This window comes from Culex pipiens, chromosome 3 (assembly GCF_016801865.2).
Source record: "Culex pipiens pallens isolate TS chromosome 3, TS_CPP_V2, whole genome shotgun sequence".
NCBI classification, from domain to species: Eukaryota; Metazoa; Arthropoda; class Insecta; order Diptera; family Culicidae; genus Culex; species Culex pipiens.
The window spans coordinates 27217206-27238266 of NC_068939.1; the positions used below are offsets into that span (position 1 = coordinate 27217206).

Sequence of the window (21061 nt, forward strand, 5' to 3'; positions counted from 1 at the left end):
AAAAAAGATGGTGATATAAGAATGTGTGTAGATTACAGAAAATTAAACAAAGACACTTTGAGAGATAATTATCCTTTACCATTGATTGAAGATTTGCTGGAATTGTTGAGGAACAAGAAATTATTTTCAATTTTGGATTTGAAATCTGGATTTCATCAAATTAAAATTGAACCTGAAAGTACAAAATATACATCATTTGTAACTCCAAATGGGCAGTATGAATATAAATGTGTTCCATTTGGATTATGTAATGCTCCAGCAGTTTTTCAAAGATATGTTAACAAAATTTTCAAACCTCTTATAGATGCAGGAAAATTATGTGTTTATATTGATGATATTTTAATATTTTCGGAAACATATGAAGATCATTTAACAACATTAGAAAAAGTTTTCCAAATTTTAAGCAAAAATTTATTAGAATTAAATATATCCAAATGTAATTTTTTCCAAAACGAAATTGATTATTTAGGATATACAATAAACTCAAAAGGTAGAAGGCCAAATAAATCGCACATTGAAGCCGTTTCCAATTTTCCAGAACCAAAAAATATAAAAGATGTTCAAAGGTTTTTAGGATTAACAAGCTATTTTAGAAAATTTATTCAAGGATTTGCAACGATTGCAAGACCACTTTACGATTTATTAAAGAAAAATTCACAATTTAAATTTGATGATGTCGAAAAAGAAGCATTTGAAAAATTGAAAAATAAACTGATAACTGCACCAATTTTAGCTATTTACAACCCAAAAGCAGAAACACAGCTTCATTGTGATGCAAGTTCTTATGGTTTTGGGGCAATTTTATTGCAAAAGCAAAATGATAATAATTTCCATCCTATAAGTTTTTTCAGCAAAAAAACTGATGAATTTGAGAAAAAATTGCACAGTTTTGAATTAGAAACATTAGCTGTAGTTTATGCTGTCAAGAGATTTCATGTTTATTTATCTGGCATTGAATTTAAAATTTTAACTGATTGTAATGCTTTGGCTCAAACATTAGAGAAAAAAGAAATTAATCCGAAAATTGGAAGGTGGGCATTATTTTTAGACAAATATCATAAAACAATTGATTATAGAAGTGGACATAGAATGCAGCATGTAGATGCTTTGAGCAGGCAAAATATGAGTGAAGGTGAAGATCAAAATAAAATCAATCAGATGATTTGTGTATTAAATATTCAAGATATAGAACAAAATATTATTTTGGCACAAGAACAAGATGAAAAAATTAAAAATATCAAGAGACATTTGGAAATCAATACATTTCCAGGTTTTGAGTTACAAAATGGAATTTTATTTAGAAAACATGAACAAATTCGTTTGCTTGTTATACCAAAAGCTATGATTGATAATATTTTAAGAATTTGTCATGATCAAAATGGGCATATCGGTGTAGAAAAAACAATGATTGAAATTAAGAAACATTATTGGTTTAGTAATATGAAGAAAATTGTGAAAAAGTATATATTGAATTGTTTATCTTGTATTTTTTACAGCCCTCTTGATGGGAAAAAAGAAGGATTTCTTAAAAGTATTGACAAAGGTAATGAACCTTTCAATACAATTCACATGGACCATTATGGACCAATAAAATTAGGCTCGTCTAGTAATTATAAATATATTTTAGTAATCATTGATGGTTTTACAAAATTTGTTAAGTTTTATGCAACTAAAACGACTAATACTGATGAAGTTATTAAATGTTTACAGTTATACATGAATTACTATAGCAAACCAATGAGAATTATAACTGATAGAGGAACTTGTTTTACCTCGAGAAAGTTTGAAAATTTTTTAGAGTGTCATTGTGTTGAACATATTAAAACTGCATCTTACACTCCAGAAGCAAACGGACAAGCAGAGCGAGTAAATAGAACTTTAACTCCAATGCTTGCAAAACTCATACATGATTCTAATTCAAAATGGGATACTTTGCTTACTAAAATTGAATACATTTATAACAACACATTCAATAGAAGTATCAAAAATTTTCCAAGTATGCTTCTTTTTGGGAAAAAACAAGCGAACATGAGTTTAAATCAAAATAATATTGAAACGTTTATAAATAATTATCAAGAAATCTTTTCCAAAGAAAATTTAGAAACCATTCGAGAAAAGGCAAATAGAAATATAGAAAATCTTCAAAATTACAGCAAATCTTCAGTAGACAAAAAGCGAAAAAACATAACGATGTACAAAGAAGGAGATTTCATTGTTTTGAAGAAAATTGCAACACATAAATTAGCAGAAAAATTTCAGGGTCCATATGTTATAAAAAAAGTTTTGCCAAATGATCGTTTCCTTATAACAGATATTGAAGGGTTCCAAGTTTCCAGTCTTCCATTTGAAAGTGTGTGTTCTCCAAATAATATGAAAAAATGGCTTTCTTCAGATTATTGCGTCGATGAGGACATCGCCGTTTCAGGATGACCGAAATGTTGTAATATACTAGCTTAGCTAAGATTTAAGTAGTCTATGACTTAGCAAGCTATGACTAAGCTATTGAGGTCCCAACATTGTAACTTTAGGATCATTCTCAATAAAGCCTTCAACCTGAACAGACGTCTTCAAAACTAGGACATATTAAAAATAAAACGTTACTTAATCCACCTTTAGGTGGTTGGTGCCTTCCTCACATTCATAAAGTAAAGACACTACACATCCTCAAAAAAGTGTATAAATAAAAGTGTATCAAAAACACTAAAGTACTTATAACTTTTGATAGGGTTGTCAGATCTTCAATCTTTTAGGCTTGTTGGAAAGGTCTTTTGATTACCTATCCAACGATGAGCCGCATGATAGATCCGGACTACTTTTTCATCAAATTATTTGAGATCTGGCTTCAAAAAAGTCTATAAATAACACTTAAGTGCTCATAACTTTTGATGGGGTTGTCAGATGTTCAATCTTTTTAACGCGTTGGAAAGGTCTTTCAAATAAACACCCTTCTTATTACATACAGCATGACGGGTTTTCTTACAAAAACCACCCTTTTTAAATCTTCCGAAGTTTAGCTAAAATCGTTTTTTTTTAGCATAACTTTTGAAGTACTTTTCTAAACTTTATAATATTAACTAGGGTCTTGTGGGACCCCAAGACGGACCGAATGAGATCAAAACGGTCCAAATCGGTTCAGCCAGTCCGGAGATAATCGAGTGCATATTTTTCGGTGCACGGACTCATATCCAGACACACGCACAGACATTTATTCAGAATTTGATTCTGAGTCGATAGGTATACGTGAAGGTGGGTCTACGAGGTTAAATTTCATTTTTCGAGTGATTTTAAAGCCTTTCCTCATTGAGGTGAGGAAGGCAAAAACTCTGGATATTCAAAAATCAAATTGCATGAAATAAACACTTCGCCTTGTCTGTGCTTCCTCACGTTGTACAGTTCCCTAGACCGTTTTGATCGTTTCGCTTACCTGTCAACGCGTTGACAACAAAACGATAAGTCGCCAACAAAATCAGCCGCCCGCATGCTAAAATCAGCACCAGTCTGCGTAGAAAAAAAAACCCCTCAGTCGTTTGTCAGTGCAGTTCGAAAACGGGTTCCTCCGGTGTGGTTCGTGGCAGTTCCGTTCCGACGTTCGTTTCCTTCTTGGGTTGTAAAGCTTCGACCTAGCGTCGATTCCCGCGTGTGTTTGCTTATTTTCCGGTTAGTTTTGAATCGTAGTTTTGTGCCAAATTGACTCTCGGTGAAGAGATTTTCTGATTTCTTCGTTTTTTTCTTCTCCGGATTCCGGCTTTCAGTGCTTGAAGAAGCAGTAAGATGGCCCCAACCGCAGCAGTGCCGCTGGCGAAACCGAGCCAAGAATCGCCGGTCGGAATCAACGCCATCCTGCTGGGACCGCCCGGCTCCGGCAAGGGAACACAGGTGAGAGTCGGATTCCCGAACCTCTAAAATGAAGGAAAATTTAAATTAGCAAAAAAATCGTGACCTTGATTGGCAGAAAGTGATTTTTTTTTGGCAAGACCTTTGAACGCGTGCGTTTCCCCCCCACTTCAAGGCATGATTTTTGTAGCAAGTTATATAATGTCTGTAGAGGGACGGATTCCTGGATTACCTGGACAAATCCTACCCGCAGGGTGCTGTTTGATCTAGTTTAAGCTTCGCTTAACAGATAAAAACAGATAAATGCTCTTCGGTGTTTGCTTCTCCGGGTTTGTTTCATATAAATTCCTTCAAGGCCATCGTTGCCAATTAGAGGGACGAGACGTGGTCACGAGTGAATCGGAACGCCCAGCCACATCACGAAAGCGTAGTTTGTAGTATTTATCGCGGGAGAGCGTATCATTGACTCGCTCTTTCTCACTGTTGTGGTTGTTTGTTATCTTTTGTTATCGTATTGAACGGATAGATAAAACCAGTAGCGATACTGCAAACATCTAATTTCATTTGCCTCATCGGGGCAAGTGACCGCAACCGATTTCAAAAGTCGAGCAGGAGTCGTTACATTGTTTACAACAATGAATTTAAAATTTGCGAAAAATAAAACTATTAAACTCTCTGAATAATTTTCAATTGACTTGATTTTTATTGCTAGGGGCAGGAAGGATAGAATGTGCCACTTTGGGTTTGGGTTTTTAAACGGATTTGAAATTCGTTTTCTTCAACGATTTATTTATGATTTAATGGTAGTTTGGGGTCTATTCTACAACCTTTATTATTTTTATTACAGTCCAGAATCGAATATCCAGCCTTGATTATCCAAAGTATCGATTTTCCAAAGTTCGAATACAGTACTTGTTAGGTAACTGGGCGTTGTTTAACTGGGCGCTCGATAAGTGGGCCGTAGCCCAGTTAAAAAGCAGACAAACGTCAAAAAACCAAAACAAACGAATTTACCGAGGGGTTAATCGATGCAAAAATCATGCAAAGTTTTTCAAACTTTTAATTAATTTTAAGTAACAATTAAAGAAATATGAAAAGTAGGCAATGTAAATAAATTTTAGTAAACTTTATTTTCATATTTCATCAGGAAAATATTATGCCTCGAAGGTCCCCTCGTAATTTTTCATTCAGCCCAGTTACCGAACAAGTACTGCATTCGTATTTTTTTTTGTTTTTCTGCTGTCATGAAATGTGATTAAATTTGCATTCTGCGATTCATTTTTTGTCAAATTTGAATACAGTCTCGGCAGGCCAACATGATACTGATGATACTCGTCGGTTGACACCCAGGCGAGGAACATCCCGGAAGGAGCCCAACTACATCCGTAGTGCAAGTCGGGAAAAAGTCGGGAATTCGCCAAAATCCGCCAAAAATCGAGAAAAAGTCGGGAATTTATGATTTTTTGTCAAAAAGCCGGAAAAAGTCGGGAATTCTGAGCATACTTGATTGAAAATTATATTTTAACTCTTGAATAATTTTGTAATATTTTGTAAAATTTTAAAATTGAATTCACTCATTTCTGCTTTAGTAACTTACTTTAAATTTAAGGTTCTTTTGACTATTTCAATATATTTGAGTATAGAAAAGCTGTTAAAGGCATTCAAAATCTTAATGAATATTGGAGTCTTTGACACAGATTTTCATAATATTTTTTATGAATCAAATGATCGCTTTATTTTTTGTTCATCAAACAAGAGGTAAACTGCCGTTCCAAGCATAATTGTCCCATGTCATTTTTTGACGATTTTGACCTTTTGACATTTTTAAGTTTAGTTTGTCGTATACTTTTCGAAAAACCCATAAAATCTAGTACTTTGTTCGGAAAATCTTCAAAAACAACACCAAGTCTGTTTGTCCCATCGTTGTACTTCTACGCATAATTGTCCCACCAAGTATTTTCTTTCACGGAATCATTAGTTATACGAAGCATTGAGTCTTGTTTACACACTGTATAGCAAGAGGATCATAAATAAGAGTGATAAACTACTAACTGGGGCGATTGGGGACACATAGGACGACTAAGAACCCACGGGACAATTATGCGTAGAAACACAGAAATCGATCGAAAAATTTCAATCGCGTTTTTCTCACTTGCACTTTTTTGAACATGGGACAATTATGCGTAGAACGGCAGTAAAGTTAATGAAAATCCAATATAAAAATAGAGCATAATGGCCAGCTTAGAATTATAATTCTATTTCATTTTGTCACATAATTGGATATTTGGTAACAGATTCCAACTTGAGTTTGGCAATGGTTTTTTCCGTGAATATTTTTAATTGTTTAACTAAATTCATTTAGTAATTTAAAATATATTTTTTCCAAATGTTGCCCTTGAACTTTTTTTGTGAGTATGGCTAAATTACCTACCATAGATAAAGCTTGATTTTCAGTTTTCGGAAAACCTAAATATCGAATAAAATCCAAAATAAAGAAAATATTGAAATTGCAAAAAAATAATCCAAGAAATTTTTAGTTATTGCGAAATTGTTTAAAAAAAATGTTTCTTCAATTATTTTGCTTGAAATAAGTGGGAAAAAATTGATTAGAAAATTTAATATCAAAAATTACAAAATTAAAATTAAATTTTATGAATTCCTTGACATTTTTCTAAATCCTTTGAATGAATAATAACAGCAATTATGTTTCAATCATTCTTTGATTTTAAACGATGGTAAAGTTTTGTAAAAATAGGGACGCTATTTTATGTTCAGTTATCTTTAACTTTTTGTCATTTTCAGTTGAAACGAAGTATCAAAAACTATACGTTTGCCAATTTAAAAAATAACATGGAAGTTTTAAGTATTGTTGAACTTTCGATTATTTTTCCAAAGACTAATTGTTTGTGTTTCTACTCTGAATCATAATAATGAAATTCCATTTTTGAAGTGTTTTTTTTATTTATTGTTTAGTTTTTGTATTTACAAAAAATGCCTATATTTGGATTTTTTTTAAATCATTTTTTTTCGCTGGTTAATATTTACTGTTCTTATAGAAAGTTTTTTGTTTGAAATCATTCTTTAGATGAGAAATGCCTATTATTTGAGCATTCTGGAAAAGTCTGGAAAAAGTCGGGAATTTGAAAATGGAATTTGAGTGGTCACTTGGACAAAACAGCATGGCTCTGGTTCCTTGCAAGTGTCCTATTTTCTTACCTCCACGTTGGCTTGGTTTAGTCATCATGATGACAAGATGTAACCTAGCTGGTGGCCTGTGGAAACGACTCGTAAACCTTTGACCAGCGAGGGTCAGAGTAGAGACGGTTGAAAGAAAGGGGCGCGTCAATGTTGGAAAGGGAAGTAATTTGTGATTGTAGACGGTATTGTTTTGATTCGCAGTATGTTGAGTCAACTGCTGTGAATGTACCTGAAACATCGCACAACGAGCGTTTCTCTTCTCTTCGTTCTCAGCTACCACCTATCTTCTGTTTATTTTGTTTCACTGATTTTCTAACGCGGCTTCTGTTTACTATCCTCCATTTGATTTCGATTTTACTCATTTGATTCTCTTATTTCTCAACGCTTTTCCACTCTATTTTACCAATTGATGCTGCTGTAACAAACTGTCTGCTTTCCCTTAATTTGGCAGCGATGTCAATTTTGTTTATCATGTGCTCTTTCTTTATTTATCTATTTGAATAATTTCTCATCTTCCCTGTAAATTGCCCTCAATAAAATCTAAGCTTGTTTGTTACCTCTATTTATTAACTATTGTTAATTTCTTTTAATTAATTACTATCTTTCTTTCACTATTGATTCTTTACATAGTATATTTCCTTCACTGTCCATTGTTTTCAATCTTCACCCTTTTCTTTAAAACAAGTGAGGTTCGAGCCCTTACTCAATTTTTGGAATGATCAAAGAGTTAAGGTAAACTTTATAACATGCTTAGGACCAAAAATTGTAACAAAACACCGCGACAAAAGAAATAGCAACAGATAAACAGACTCAACAATAGGGAAGATTTCAGGAGAAAACAATACACAGTAAATAACAATTAGTTTTTAATTTCAAACTAAAAATAAAACAGTTTTTGCTTTAATGAAAGTTGATAGGCACACTTTGAATGGTTAGGCGCTTATACTTACATCAAACCCTACGTAATGTACCACCCCCGGCCGAGTTAAAATGCGTAACCGGAAAAGAAGGTGTGCATGCCTGGCACGAACACTCAAAGCGTGTTCTAGCGTGTCGCTCGTACTGACTCAGAGCAAGGGTGAGATGTAGGTGTAAGGGCAGTGCGTGTTCGTCGGGAACCTGGTGCATAAGATCGGTCAAGGCCCGTTCTTACACTGAAAATTGCGAATTGCGAACAGAACTGCCCAGATAAATCAACACATGACAGGAACAATTAATAAGACATTTATTTAAAGGTGATATTTTTACACCCTAAATAGACAGCTCTTTTCGGTTTCATAATTGCGTGCAGATTAAATTATAGCTCTGCATGGCCAAAACCCGCATGCACACATCGTATGTTGTTTTACTATCAGCAGCAGCGAATACGTAATCTAATTTTAAAACGTAAGCTGCGGCTTCTCTACGCCGCACCGTCCGTCCACCACAATCTTTTCGGGGTGTCTCGTTTCGCGCGGTCAACTTTCAGCTGCTTCCTCACGCTGATTTAAGTCCCTACGATTTCGTTTTGCCTGTTTCTAAGCTGTGTTGCTCAGATTGATACTGACCTGGGGCGCGTCAGAACGAAAGCGAAAGTCTAAACAAAAATAAATTACTCAATGAGGAGTGCCACTCCTCTCGGTGATAGTGAGTACTAGTTGATTCAATGTTTAACGTTTCCCCTTTCTTCCAGGCCCCTCTGCTGAAGGAAAAGTTCTGCGTGTGTCACCTGTCCACCGGAGACATGCTGCGGGCGGAAATCGCCGCCGGCTCGAAGATCGGTGCCCAGCTGAAGAAGGTCATGGACGAGGGCAAGCTGGTGTCGGACGACCTGGTCGTGGACATGATCGACTCGAACCTGGACAAGCCCGAGTGTCGGAACGGATTTCTGCTGGACGGATTCCCCCGGACGGTGGTGCAGGCCGAAAAGTTGGACCAGCTGCTGGACAAGCGCAACACCGGACTGGACGCCGTGATCGAGTTCGGCATCGACGATTCCCTGCTGGTGCGTCGCATCACCGGCCGACTTATCCACCAGGCCAGCGGTCGCTCGTACCACGAGGAGTTCCACCCACCGAAGGTCGCCATGACCGACGACGTGACCGGCGAGCCGTTGATGCGCCGCAGCGATGACAATGCCCATGCCCTCGTCAAGCGACTGGAGTCGTACCACAAGCAGACGAAACCGCTGGCCGATTACTACGCCCTGCGCGGTCTGCACTTCCGGGTGGACGCCGCCCGGAGCGCATCGCAAGTGTTTGAGCACATTGACAGTATCTTCATGAAGCAGCGGTCAGCACGGTTGGGACTGTAAAAAAAAACAAGGAAGATCACCAACAAGACGACGACGAAGACGTAATCTATCTATATCCGGAACAACCAGCACACTACCTTTACTGCGGGATAAGTTTTTAAAGTGACGTCAATGTTTCCTAAAAAAACGACAACATTTAGTAAGCATTTAGTAGAGGAGCCATCCGAGAATAATTGTAGTTAAATCAAATTGACAACACAAGCAACAAGGTCGCTAACCCCGCGCACGCTGACTCTAGAGAAAGAAGGAAGGATAGTTTAGAGAGCCTATTTTTGTTAACTTGATCAATCGAAGGGGGAAAAAAAGACAAACATCTGTATTATTGTACTGTAACAACGGAATACCGAACTATCGACGGTACACACACATACACAAACACACATTCACACCTACGTAAGGGACAAACTTGTTGCCAACTTGCGTAACAAAAATTGGTGGCGCTAAATGTTATTTTGTCAAGACAGAAAAAGATGGAAGAGCAATATCTATTGTACTGAATATGCATCGTGTTGAAGACTCTTTCAATGGTGGAGAGGATTAAAAAATAAAATCAATGGATCACACTTGATAAATGGTTGAATGGTAACACAACTATGTGCATTCTATTCAGTTTGATTGAGAAATCCCTTTTTTCTGAATAAATAAATAAAATTAATGCTGTTCATTTTGAACCTTTCGGCCAGTTTCAAAATGTCCAAAATGAATAAAATAATAAAAATTGCCGAAATCATCAAAACGAGCAAAATGATCAAACTGAACAAAATTATCAAAATGACAAAACGACCAAATTGACCATTTGACCAAAATGATCGAAATGATCAAAATGGCCAAAATGACCAAAATGGCCAAAATGATTAAAATTGTCAAAATGATCAAAATAGTTAAAATGACCAAAATGGCCGAAATGATCTAAATGATCAAAATGGCCAAAATGACTAAAATTGTCAAAATGGCCAATATGACCAAAATGATCAAAATGACTAAAATGGTCAAAATGACCAAAATGGCTAAAATGAACAAAATAGTCAATATGACCAAAATGACCAAAATGGCCAAAATGGTCAAAATGACTAAAATGGCCAAAATGAACAAAATGGCCAATATGACCAAAATGACCAAAATGATCAAAATGATCAAAATGGCCAAAATGACCAAAATGGCCAAAATGATCAAAATGGCCGAAATGATCTAAATGATCAAAATGGCCAAAATGACTAAAATGGTCAAAATGACCAAAATGGCCAAAATGACCAAAATGGTCAAAATGACTAAAATGGCCAAAATGGCCAAAATGACCAAAATGGCCAAAATGATCAAAATTATCAAAATGGCCGAAATGATCAAAATGGCCAAACTGACTAAAATGGTCAAAATGACCAAAATGGCCAAAATGGTCAAAATGATCAAAATGACCAAAATGACCAAAATGACCAAAATGACCAAAATGGCCAAAATGACCAAAATGACCAAAATGGCCAAAATGACCAAAATGGCCAAAATGATCAAAATGGCCGAAATGATCTAAATGATCAAAATGGCCAAACTGACTAAAATGGTCAAAATGACCAAAATGGCCAAAATGACCAAAATGGCCAAAATGATCAAAATGGCCAAAATGATCAAAATGACCAAAATGGCCAAAATGACCAAAATGGCCAAAATGGCCAAAATGATCAAAATGGCCAAAATGATCAAAATGACCAAAATGGCCAAAATGACCAAAATGACCAAAATGATCAAAATGATCAAAATGACCAAAATGACCAAAATGGCCAAAATGACTAAAATGGTCAAAATGATCAAAATTATCAAAATAGTTAAAATGACCAAAATGACCAAAATGGCCAAAATGACCAAAAAGGCCAAAATGTCCTGAAGGAACAAAATGATCAAAATGGTCAAAATGACTAAAATGGTGAAAATGGCCAAAATGATCAAAATGATCAAAATGAACAAAATGGTCAAAATGACCAAAATGAACAAAATGACCGAAATGATCAAAATGGTCAAAATGACCTAAGAGACCAAAATGAACAAAATGGTCAATATGAGCAAAATGATCAAAATGACCAAAATGACCAAAATCAACAAAATGACTAAAATGAAAAAGGACCAAAATGAATAAAATGACCAAAATGACAAAAAATGCCAAAATGAACGAAATGACCAAAATGGTCAAAATGACCAAAATGATCAAAATGATTAAAATCATCAAAATGACTAAAATGACCAAATGGTCAAAATGACCATAATGACCAAATGGTCAAAATGACCAAAATGGCCAAAATGTCCTGAAGGAACAATTGATTTTGGGCAATATGGTTATCAAACGTCATGGTTTTGAATACTGGACATGAAAATGGACTTGATCTTCCGATAATCGAAATGCTTAAAATAATCTAAGTTGATGAAATGTTGAGAAAATGAATTCAGTAATTTTTAAGGCAATCATCCATTAAAATTTGAAAGTTGAGAGCATGGGGCGAAGGTCTTTGTCATACTGGTCATGTGTAACAACCACCAACACATTTTTTAAATGATGTAAAATGTAATATCAAAATTAAATGAGAAAATGTCAAAATCTTTTGAATGGCAAACCTGAAATGGGAAAACTATCATGGACAAATGTCATCAGCAATGAAAGAACCAGCAATTTAAATTTTTCCACAGAACAAAAACTGTTCTCGCCAATGTTTCGTTTATTGTTAATTTGATTAACAAACTGTTTCTGCCTCAGTATTTCGAGTTTTTAGAGCTGTATTTGCTGTATGTGTGTAAATGTGTTGTTCCGACTTCTTACTCTTCTTACAAAGCAAACAATTATTTCCGTTATTGCGTCCAATTACAACTGTTACATACCGCGAACTAACAATTGCCTTTTTTGTTGTATTTTTATTTATAATGGTTTATTGCGTTTATTGTTGCAGAAAACTTTGCCTCCTTCAGTATAATAGCGCGCTTTCGTACAATAACCGTCTCAACTGATTTTTTTTTCATGTGTGTATATAAAAATTAACTCTATAATAATGGTATAATAAAAATACATTTTTTTCACTTATTTTCGTCTGCTTCGCACAAACGTTGACTTCCAATTAGGTTTGCTACAAAACGAAGCTGAGATGTGGTTGCCGCCCAAAAAAGGGACATCCCCCCTAAACAACTATGATTCTTCCACGAGTGCCAATCAAATACTGTACAAAATAGTTATATAAAAAAACTAACAGGAAAAAAACATCTTTACAGAATAAAAGGAACCAAAGTATTGACGGGGAAATTGCAGAATGTACAAACGGCAGGATCAAACTTAACAAAAAGATAATAATGCTCATCTAAAACAAAGAGGTGAGAGGGATGAACTGGTAAGCATCTTTCTAACAGCTAGTATTCACAAATGGGGGAAAACGAGGAAATAAATGAAAACAAGTTTGTGACCAATAAATAAATAAATTAAAAACTAGCACAGAGTACTTCCTCTTTTTCATTTCGTCGTCGTGTTTTAGGTTTGCGGGGGAAAAAGTTAATTTTTCCGCGCACTTTTTCGTCACCAATTGATTATTGTTTCATTTTTCCAGTGTTTCTATCATGCTTTATATAACACACAATTTTTGATGTTGTTGTTGGTTTGAGAAAATGAGCCTCATCGACAAGTAATTGCGTATTTGATAGGGCGCTAATTGATGTTTGTTATTATTATTTGTTTATGCTTTGGCTTATTTCGTTTTTTCTAAACAGACTTTCTCGATAACATTTAAGGATTTTTTTTTTGTTAAATTCAACTTGATTGATTCGGGAGAATTGGATTGTTTAGCGTTGGCGCATGGGTGGGTATTGCAGAGACTAGAGCGATAGAGTGTTAAAAGAGATAGAGTGAGCGAGAGAGAGAGGGAGATTGTGTTGGCAGAGAGAAGCGGTAAGACGCTCTCTCACCGATAGAGTCACGACGACAGAAGCTCTTTTTCCTCTCAGTGTTTTGGGAAATGTCTGAAAGAAAGAAAGATCAAAAAGCAACGAAAACGCGATTCTTTCGGAGAGAGAACTTCTCAGAATTAGAGCTAACGTTACAACGATTGTGTATTTTATCCAACTTTCTTCGGCTTATAACGTGCACGGAACTCTATTCTTTACACGCCAGCGTTTCCTTGTGATTCAATAATTATTGCTAGTTTAGTTTGGTTTTTGGTTCACAATCCTAACCTCTAATAAACACTCATCACAATATTGTTTTCCACTTAGCTTTATACAGTATTAGCACTATTGTTTTGTGTCTCTTCATCGAATGTATATTTTGGCTAGTCCGTGTATGAATGTGTGTGAATAATGTCTAACTGTACGGTTTGATTTGTCCCAACAAACGGATTTGATGATATGGTGAAAAAGTGTGAAGAAACGGGTGAAAATTGTCCCAGAAAATGCTTGCATGCAACAACGCGTTTGTCCCTAAACTTGCCCTGTCCAACTTTATTCCTACTAATGTTCGTTCAGCTTGTCCTGGCTGCGAGCACCACGAAGACCGCGGGACGACTTTCGGTTGATCGGTTCCAGGTACGCTGCCGGAGCCCATCCCTCGAGACCGGTGCCTATAATTTAAAGGAATAAAAAATATTAGGAGTTATTTTTTTTTTTCGTTTGAATATTCATTATTATTTTCGTTTTGTCAAATTTGGTACATTTTCTTCAAAAACTTGTCTTTTCTCCTTTAAATCTATGCCTTTACCTTCCATTTCATAATTTAACAGCTTCACTTTTTGTGCAAACAATAATAATAAAACATAATTTACGAAAACTATTGATATATGTTTTACATGATTGTTGAATGTTTAGATTTTTAATTATTTTTTCATTTAATTTGTTTTTTTTTCTAACAATAAAACAACAAAAGAAAAATTTATACAAATGATTATTAACTATTCAGGATGAATTGTACATATAACGTTGAAGATGAATTTTGGGGCCACGGATCAGAAAAAGACGTGAAACTCCAAGAAAAAAATATGTTCGAAAATTCATTGATATTTTGTATTAATTTTGGACAGAAGCATAACAATGACAAAAAATCCCTTTTACTAAGGGTTATTTCAAAGTTTATAGTAAATTAACAGTAAGTTTCTGAACCGTTCGATTTTTTTCAGTTAAGAGTACAATTTAAAAAATCCAAAATTGGGTAACGTCACAAATTCGAATGAAATTTAAGTGAATGGCATTCTTTATAGGTCTCAAATAAGCTGTTAACATCAAAATAATCGAAACTTTGTACAGAATTTTACTAGAATTTAAGGAAATCAGAACTATAATTTCCTGCTTTGCCTTCCCGGTGCTTCGCACGCCTCTGAAATATTTCAGTGAAATGTTTCTATTTTTTGGTTAACTAATATTTTATTTTTATTTAATTGTTTTGACATTGACTACAGCGTCCAAACCAATTTGAAATGAGAGTTGATGTAAGAATTCATGAAATAACACAGTTTTGTCAGTTATAATGCAAATTCATATTCAAATAATTGATAAAATAAGATGAGGTGTCCGGGTTTCGAAGCGTCCGGGAATTCGAATTATGACATTATTTTTAATAAAATAAAAAATAGGGGGCTGTACGCTGGCACTTTTGGAGCACATAATATTTTTAGTGATTTTTTGAAAAACATAAATATTTTCAAAATACAGATACTGTCCAGACTCGATTATCCGAAGGCTTCGGAAAAATTTCACCTCGGATAATCGAATCACGAAAAAAAAATTTTTTTGCTGTCTTATTTTTAATTGTCGAGCTTAAGTTTGACCTCTAAATTACGCTAATCCCCCGGGACAAGTTGATGATACCGGTGTTGATCTTTTCACGCTTCCCGAGTTTTTCGCTTTTGCTGGAGAGATGCACAAGACAGATCAATTCAAAGCTCTTAAAGAGCTCACGCAGACAAATGTTTTGTAGAATCAACCTGTACGAGGATTGAACCAACAATTTGTTTGTTGAATAAAATCAACAACAAAATTGCGTTGAAACAAACCTTGATTTTCTCAATTCCACAAAAGTCTTTTGTTGTTTTGAAAAAGCTGCTTTGACGTTTTACGTTGATTCAACAAAAATCATGATTTTCAATGTTTTCAAATCAACAAAACGTTTTGTTGATTCAAATAGGGTATTTGTCCCTATTTTGGGCCTACTAAGCCGAGCGCACTTTTTATTTGATGTATTCTCAAAGGCTGCTATAGGCAGCCTTGCTTTTATTACATGAATAAGTTGGTTTTTTAATGCTAATGCTCTTACTTAATCACATTTTTGACTAAAATACTTTATATTTCTGAAAAGCACGAGAAACTAGAACATTTTTATCCATATTTTGGGGATATTGCTCCTAGCATACGACCTTCTTTGTGCATATTTTCGGCCTACCTTCTGATTGGTTGAAATCTCGAAGCACGTGGCGAACTTTTTTGACGTACGGTTCAGCCCCAGCTCGCACAGTACAGCCGCACAAATTCGGTCGACAAACATGCTCAATCATTGTGATGTTTTAAGCCACAAATCAACATTAGAACGATTGATTTCACTTGCATTACGTGCAAAGTTAGCTTTTACATGATTTATATCATTCTTTACGAGTTTTAAACATAATAAAACATTTGTTGCGTAGCCAAACAACAAGCCCGTAATATGCAAGAAACACTGTAACTTGTGAAAAGCGCACACACACTGTCACAATTTGTAGAAGTGTCAAATGGACTGAATATAGAGCCATTCTCTCCGAAATGGACGAAGTTATTAATCAGTTATTTTATTGATTTGGTGGCAGTTTGGTGATTGTTTTTGCAGTGGAATTGTGGCACCCACCAATAAAAACATATTGCCGGTGGTTGGAGATCCGGGGGACGGCTCTCATTCGTGTGCTGAACGATGAAAGCCGGGCGCTGAGTGTCAACAAGCGGTGAAAATTTTCGCCCTAATGGGCAATTAGCGATTTGCCAAAAAAAAAAAGTGAAGAGTGCTATTTTTATTGCTTTTTTTTCTAATTTAGAAGGAAAAAGTAAATTATTCTTGCCCACCAAAATGAAGATAATGACTGCACGTATCATTATCAAGTGGCAGATTCCTGCCAGATTTGGTGAAATGCTCAATTTCGTTGAATTAAGTTTAGTAGACCCAAAATAGGTACTAGGCCCAAAATAGGGACAAATACCCTATTAGGTTTTACACCGTGACGTCATTTGACAGCTCGTGTGCACTGTTTACATGGTCTTCGTCGATTATCGACGAATTTCTGCGAACAAAATCGACGACCGCATCGAACTGTGCTAAGGCCATGTAAACAATGCACTCCTTTCTAACCTCCAAATCGAGTCGGCATAAACCTAATGCCTTATTTTTTTGCGTGCTGATGATGAAGTACACTCAACCCCCGGTGGTTGGTCACTTTTTCGTTTGACACTTTTTTAGTTTGTACCCCGTTGGTTGGTCAAAGTCAAACTAAAAAGTGACGAAATGTCACTTTTTACACTGCGTTTACGCACACTATCAAAACAAAAGTTTGGATGTATATGTGAACTCCGTGTAAAAGGGGTGTCAAACTAAAAAGTGGCACCGTTCGTTTGACAACAGTTTGTGTCAAACCATCGGGGTTTGAGTGTACATCATTTAGACGATGACTCAGCACTTTTCCACTTTTGCACTAAAAAATAACAGATGGCAGCACAATTCGAACGCCAAACTAAAACGAGGAAACAATTTCCACTAAAATTTCTATTCAAATCATCCAAAATTCGATTTTTTTAGCACTCGTCGTATTTATTCAGTTTGGCAGAGCCTCGTTGGATAAATAAATGATTGCTGAAAAAATCATATTTAAAAATCGCTCATTTTTAAAAATAATTAATTAAAGAGCTTTTCAGTACCACCATTTTTCTTCGCAGATAGAACCTTTTGTACAAGAATGCAAGAATTCATCCCGTTACTCACCGATAACTTTCACAAACCACCAGCCGGCGCATCCAATCTTTAGAAGCTCCACAATGTCCGTCTCCTTCATAGACACCTCGGAGTTGCCCATTGCGCAATAGTCCGCGAGCGATACAAATTTATGACCCTGAAAAAAAACAGCAAATAAGTTATCTCTACAAAATCCAACAAACTTGGTTATTTTCTCCAACCGGAAGTACTCCATCCTCTCCGCCGCCGCCACCACCCCCTCCTCCTCCGCCGTGGGTAAATTCGTCCTCGCTGTTCGAATAGTCCGAGCTCCAGGCGTTCGTCTCCTGGTTGTCATGTTCCGACGAGGACGACGAAATTCCCGTCGCACTCATCATGCTGTCCTGGTGGCCTACTTGGTTGTGGCCGTGGCCATGACCACCGTGGTCGTTGGCGAGGTGGGCTAACCGTGAGATCACATCCTGACTGACGCCCATCATCGGATGCTGGATGTTGTTGGCCGGCTGGGTCTGCTGTGGCGGGCCCTGCGGCGTCGTCATCGTTTGGTCACAGCTCATCGTTCGGTTCGGGGTGCCGTGCATCGTCGGCGGGACGTCCCACGAGGACGTGTGACGAAGGGGTCTGCAGGGGAAGGGAAGAGAGAAGTTTGATTTTTTTTAATTTTAGGCGTTTAAAGCTAATATTATTAATATATTTAATTTACTTAAAAACATCCATCTTTTCTTAAGGGACCATCCATAAACCACGTGGACAATTGTCCACGATCCATACAAAAAAGTGTTTTTTTTTTGTATGGACAATTGTTCACGAAGGGTGGGGGGGAAGAAATTCCCAAAAAAGTGTCCACGTGGTTTATGGATGGTCCCTAAAGACAATTTCGAGATATAACCACTTAAAGGGTTACATACATGTAGAAAATCACGAAATTTCATATTCAGAAAATTCACTAAATTCACTAAAAAGATGGTTTTAAATCACTCCCGAAAGTTTCTTGAAGATATTTCATGACTGAACAGAGTAAAAGACGATTTAAGTTCACAATTTTGCCATGCGCAAAGCGAACTGTCAAACTTTGTGAACGTTTTTCTCTAAACACCGAGTTGATTTACGGGTGCCACGATATCTCGAGATGGGATGGACCAAATTGGCTGAAATTTGGGGTGAAGACTCCCAGGACATATCCCGTGTGCATGACGAAGCCCGATTTTGAAAATCTGCTTTTTTAAAAAATGCAAAAATCAAAAACTGACGATTTTTTATATGAAAAACAGAAAAATATTTCTATCTTTTTTATAATCAAGTTTTTAAAAATCGGCCTTCGTCATGCACATAGTTTATCGAGTCTTCACCAAAATTTTGAGCTGATTTGGTCAAAGCAGTGTTGAGATATCGTGGCACCCGTTTCTTGAAACTGCTAACTTAAAATATCTATATCTCGGCTGTACCATTGCCGAATGTCCAAAAGTCTTCATATTTTGTTTGGAATGTATATTTTAATGCGCTGCTAAAAGATTTAAAAAAAGTCTAAATGCGTGCTCAAACCAACCTTGGACATGGACATTTTTGAAGATTTACATGTATGTAATCCCTTAAAGGCTAATTTTGAGAAAAAAATTCATTTTTTTTCTTTCAAAAAAAAAAAAATGTGTCTGACTCGTCTAACCATTTCTAAAATTTGATTTTTTAGTATTTTTTTATTTGGATGAAATTTTGTCCATGCCATGTAAATGTTAGAAAAACACGCATTTAGAGAAGGTATTTTCAGATCGATTTGGGGTCTTTGCGAGGGGCAGGACCGGATCTTTGACTCTTCTAAAAAGGGTTTTTTTTTCAGAAAAAATAGTTAAGCGAAAAAACAACGATTTTTAGTACCAGTATTCTGCCCTTTAGCATAATTGTTTTTCTCAAAGTCACCGAATCAACCCTTTATTCAAATGGCAATTTCTCGGATATTATTGATTGAATTTTCAATGCAAAAAATCCAACCACAGTGTTTTATAGCTTTTTTTCAATAAAAATCAAAACCTGGGTGCTGAAGAGACAGAATGCGTAACGTGATTTCCGAATGATCCTCAATGCTCCTCACTAATACAACTGCACTACAGCTGTAAACATAAACAATGTAGAATGCTATGTTCAAGCTTAAGCGTGACATATTTTTTGCAGGGATCTGACACGCATGCAGTTTCCTGAAGTCCCCCCAAAGGCGCTGTCAATATTGTTTACGTGTGGTTTTTGAAAAGGTCGTATGAAATAAATACATAAATTTTGTCCCCAAATTATTTTTTTGTCAGTTTTGTTTTTATCTTTTGCATGTATTTGCGAGATATTACAATTATTACCTACATTTTTCCACATTTTACATTTATTAGATCAATAAAACAAAGTTCTACTTGACGATACAATACAACCAAACTCCCAAAACTAAACTGAAAATCTTAATAGCTTCAGTTACCTTGAAATAAAATTAAATTAGTTTGATTCTTCCTGACCGTTGGTTTGAATTGAATACTTATTAAATTTCAGTCAAAAAAGCTTTAAACTAGCTGCACTGAACACCACAGTGCTGATATGCCAACATTAGGTGCTTGACGGAATTAAATTCTGTTCCCCTAGTTGTCCCCTGAGATTAAATGTAAAAAAGAAAAAAAAGAAAAAGTTTTATTTTTTCTTATTTATGTTCGATGCGCATACGACATTTTCAAAAGCCACGCGCCAAAAACTTGGTTCGATCTTGGTTCGATTTTGACTTCACTCGCTTTATATGTGGATGGCAGTCGTGACGTGGCCGTGATTTTTTGCTGCTGAAGTGACTCGTTTTGAAACATTTTGCATCTGATGATATTAATGTTTTCGCTGAAAAATTAAGTTCTTTGCGCTTTTTTCGTTCGTAGACTAAACGATGGGCGGCCAAAATAGAAGAAAGATTATTCAATGTTATTTGGCAGGTGCCATTAGCATGAGACATAGCGCTTATTAAAATGTTAGCGATGAATTATGCCAATCTCGATTTCAAACCTTTTCTTAAGATTTGTTGACTTTGAATACCTCAAAAGCTCGACGCCCTCGACCTTTTTATTCCTGACAAAATAAATTATAGATCGATTACAATACTTGCCACTTCTTGACATCATTTTTCAAACAGTAAATTGGTTCCGTTTTGACAGTTCTAAATTGAAGCCGCTTTGCGGACCACTATTCTGCACCCAGATCAAAACATACGAAAAAGCCCAAAATAATTCTGGAGTTTTTTTGAAAAGGTCTCATGTACCGAATTTAATGTTTTTGCTTTTTGGGTGTTTTTTGATACCCCTGACTCAAGGCGGTTTCAAAACCACCTAAAAAGCAAAAACTGGAAATTTGGTTTATTGGACCTTTTAAAAAAAACTCTAGAACTGTTTTAAGCTGTTTCGAAATTTAGTGCTTGAAAAAAAAAAACAGGAAACTTAAAAATTGTTTCTTTTCAAACATTGAAAATCAAACCAATCGAGGAAGTTGGTGGTGACGTACAGAAAAAAAAAACACAAATTTCATTTTTGTTGTAGATAATTTCGATTACAAATTTGATTATGACTCTGGTAACAGATTTTACACCTTCCTTAACGTGAAGACTTCCATCATTGCCATAATTTTTCGTTCAAAGATATAAATTTTGCGTTGCTTTCAATATTTTGACAAAATTCCTTCAACAAGTTGTTTAGAATAGTGCCCTACACATGCTGATTCCTTTTGGTAACGATTATCCCATTCCTTGTAAAGTTATGGAAATTGTCATTAATCAATGATTGCCAACTAGGACGTCAATGACTGTGCCACAA

The 21061-nt window shown here is 35.6% G+C and overlaps 2 protein-coding genes across 2 annotated transcripts in view; one reads left to right on the plus strand and one right to left on the minus strand.

The window, feature by feature from the left end:
* The first annotated feature begins 3497 nt into the window (after positions 1 to 3497).
* On the plus strand, positions 3498 to 9916 carry LOC120417387 (adenylate kinase). Its single transcript, XM_039579406.2, has 3 exons — positions 3498 to 3657; positions 3753 to 3876; positions 8705 to 9916. Exons 2-3 carry the CDS (start codon positions 3772 to 3774, stop codon positions 9323 to 9325), a joined length of 726 nt encoding a protein of 241 aa, XP_039435340.1. The 5' UTR covers positions 3498 to 3657; positions 3753 to 3771; the 3' UTR covers positions 9326 to 9916.
* Positions 9917 to 13378: 3462 nt separating this feature from the next.
* LOC120417386 (uncharacterized) overlaps positions 13379 to 21061 on the minus strand; it is a 74419-nt gene continuing 66736 nt past the window's right edge. Inside the window, exons 11-13 of the mRNA XM_039579405.2 lie at positions 17465 to 17864; positions 17274 to 17400; positions 13379 to 13902 (exon numbers count right to left, since the gene is read on the minus strand). Coding sequence (XP_039435339.1) covers positions 13793 to 13902; positions 17274 to 17400; positions 17465 to 17864 — 637 coding nt within the window. The 3' untranslated portion in view covers positions 13379 to 13792. The remainder of the gene's footprint in view (positions 13903 to 17273; positions 17401 to 17464; positions 17865 to 21061) is intronic.

Bases quoted from the DNA above. Each gene is read 5' to 3' on its own strand.
- LOC120417387 (XM_039579406.2), top strand. From the start codon at position 3,772: ATGGCCCCAACCGCAGCAGTGCCGCTGGCGAAACCGAGCCAAGAATCG. The intron at 3,877-8,704 runs GTGAGAGTCGGA...CCTTTCTTCCAG, and splicing joins GCTCCGGCAAGGGAACACAG to GCCCCTCTGCTGAAGGAAAA.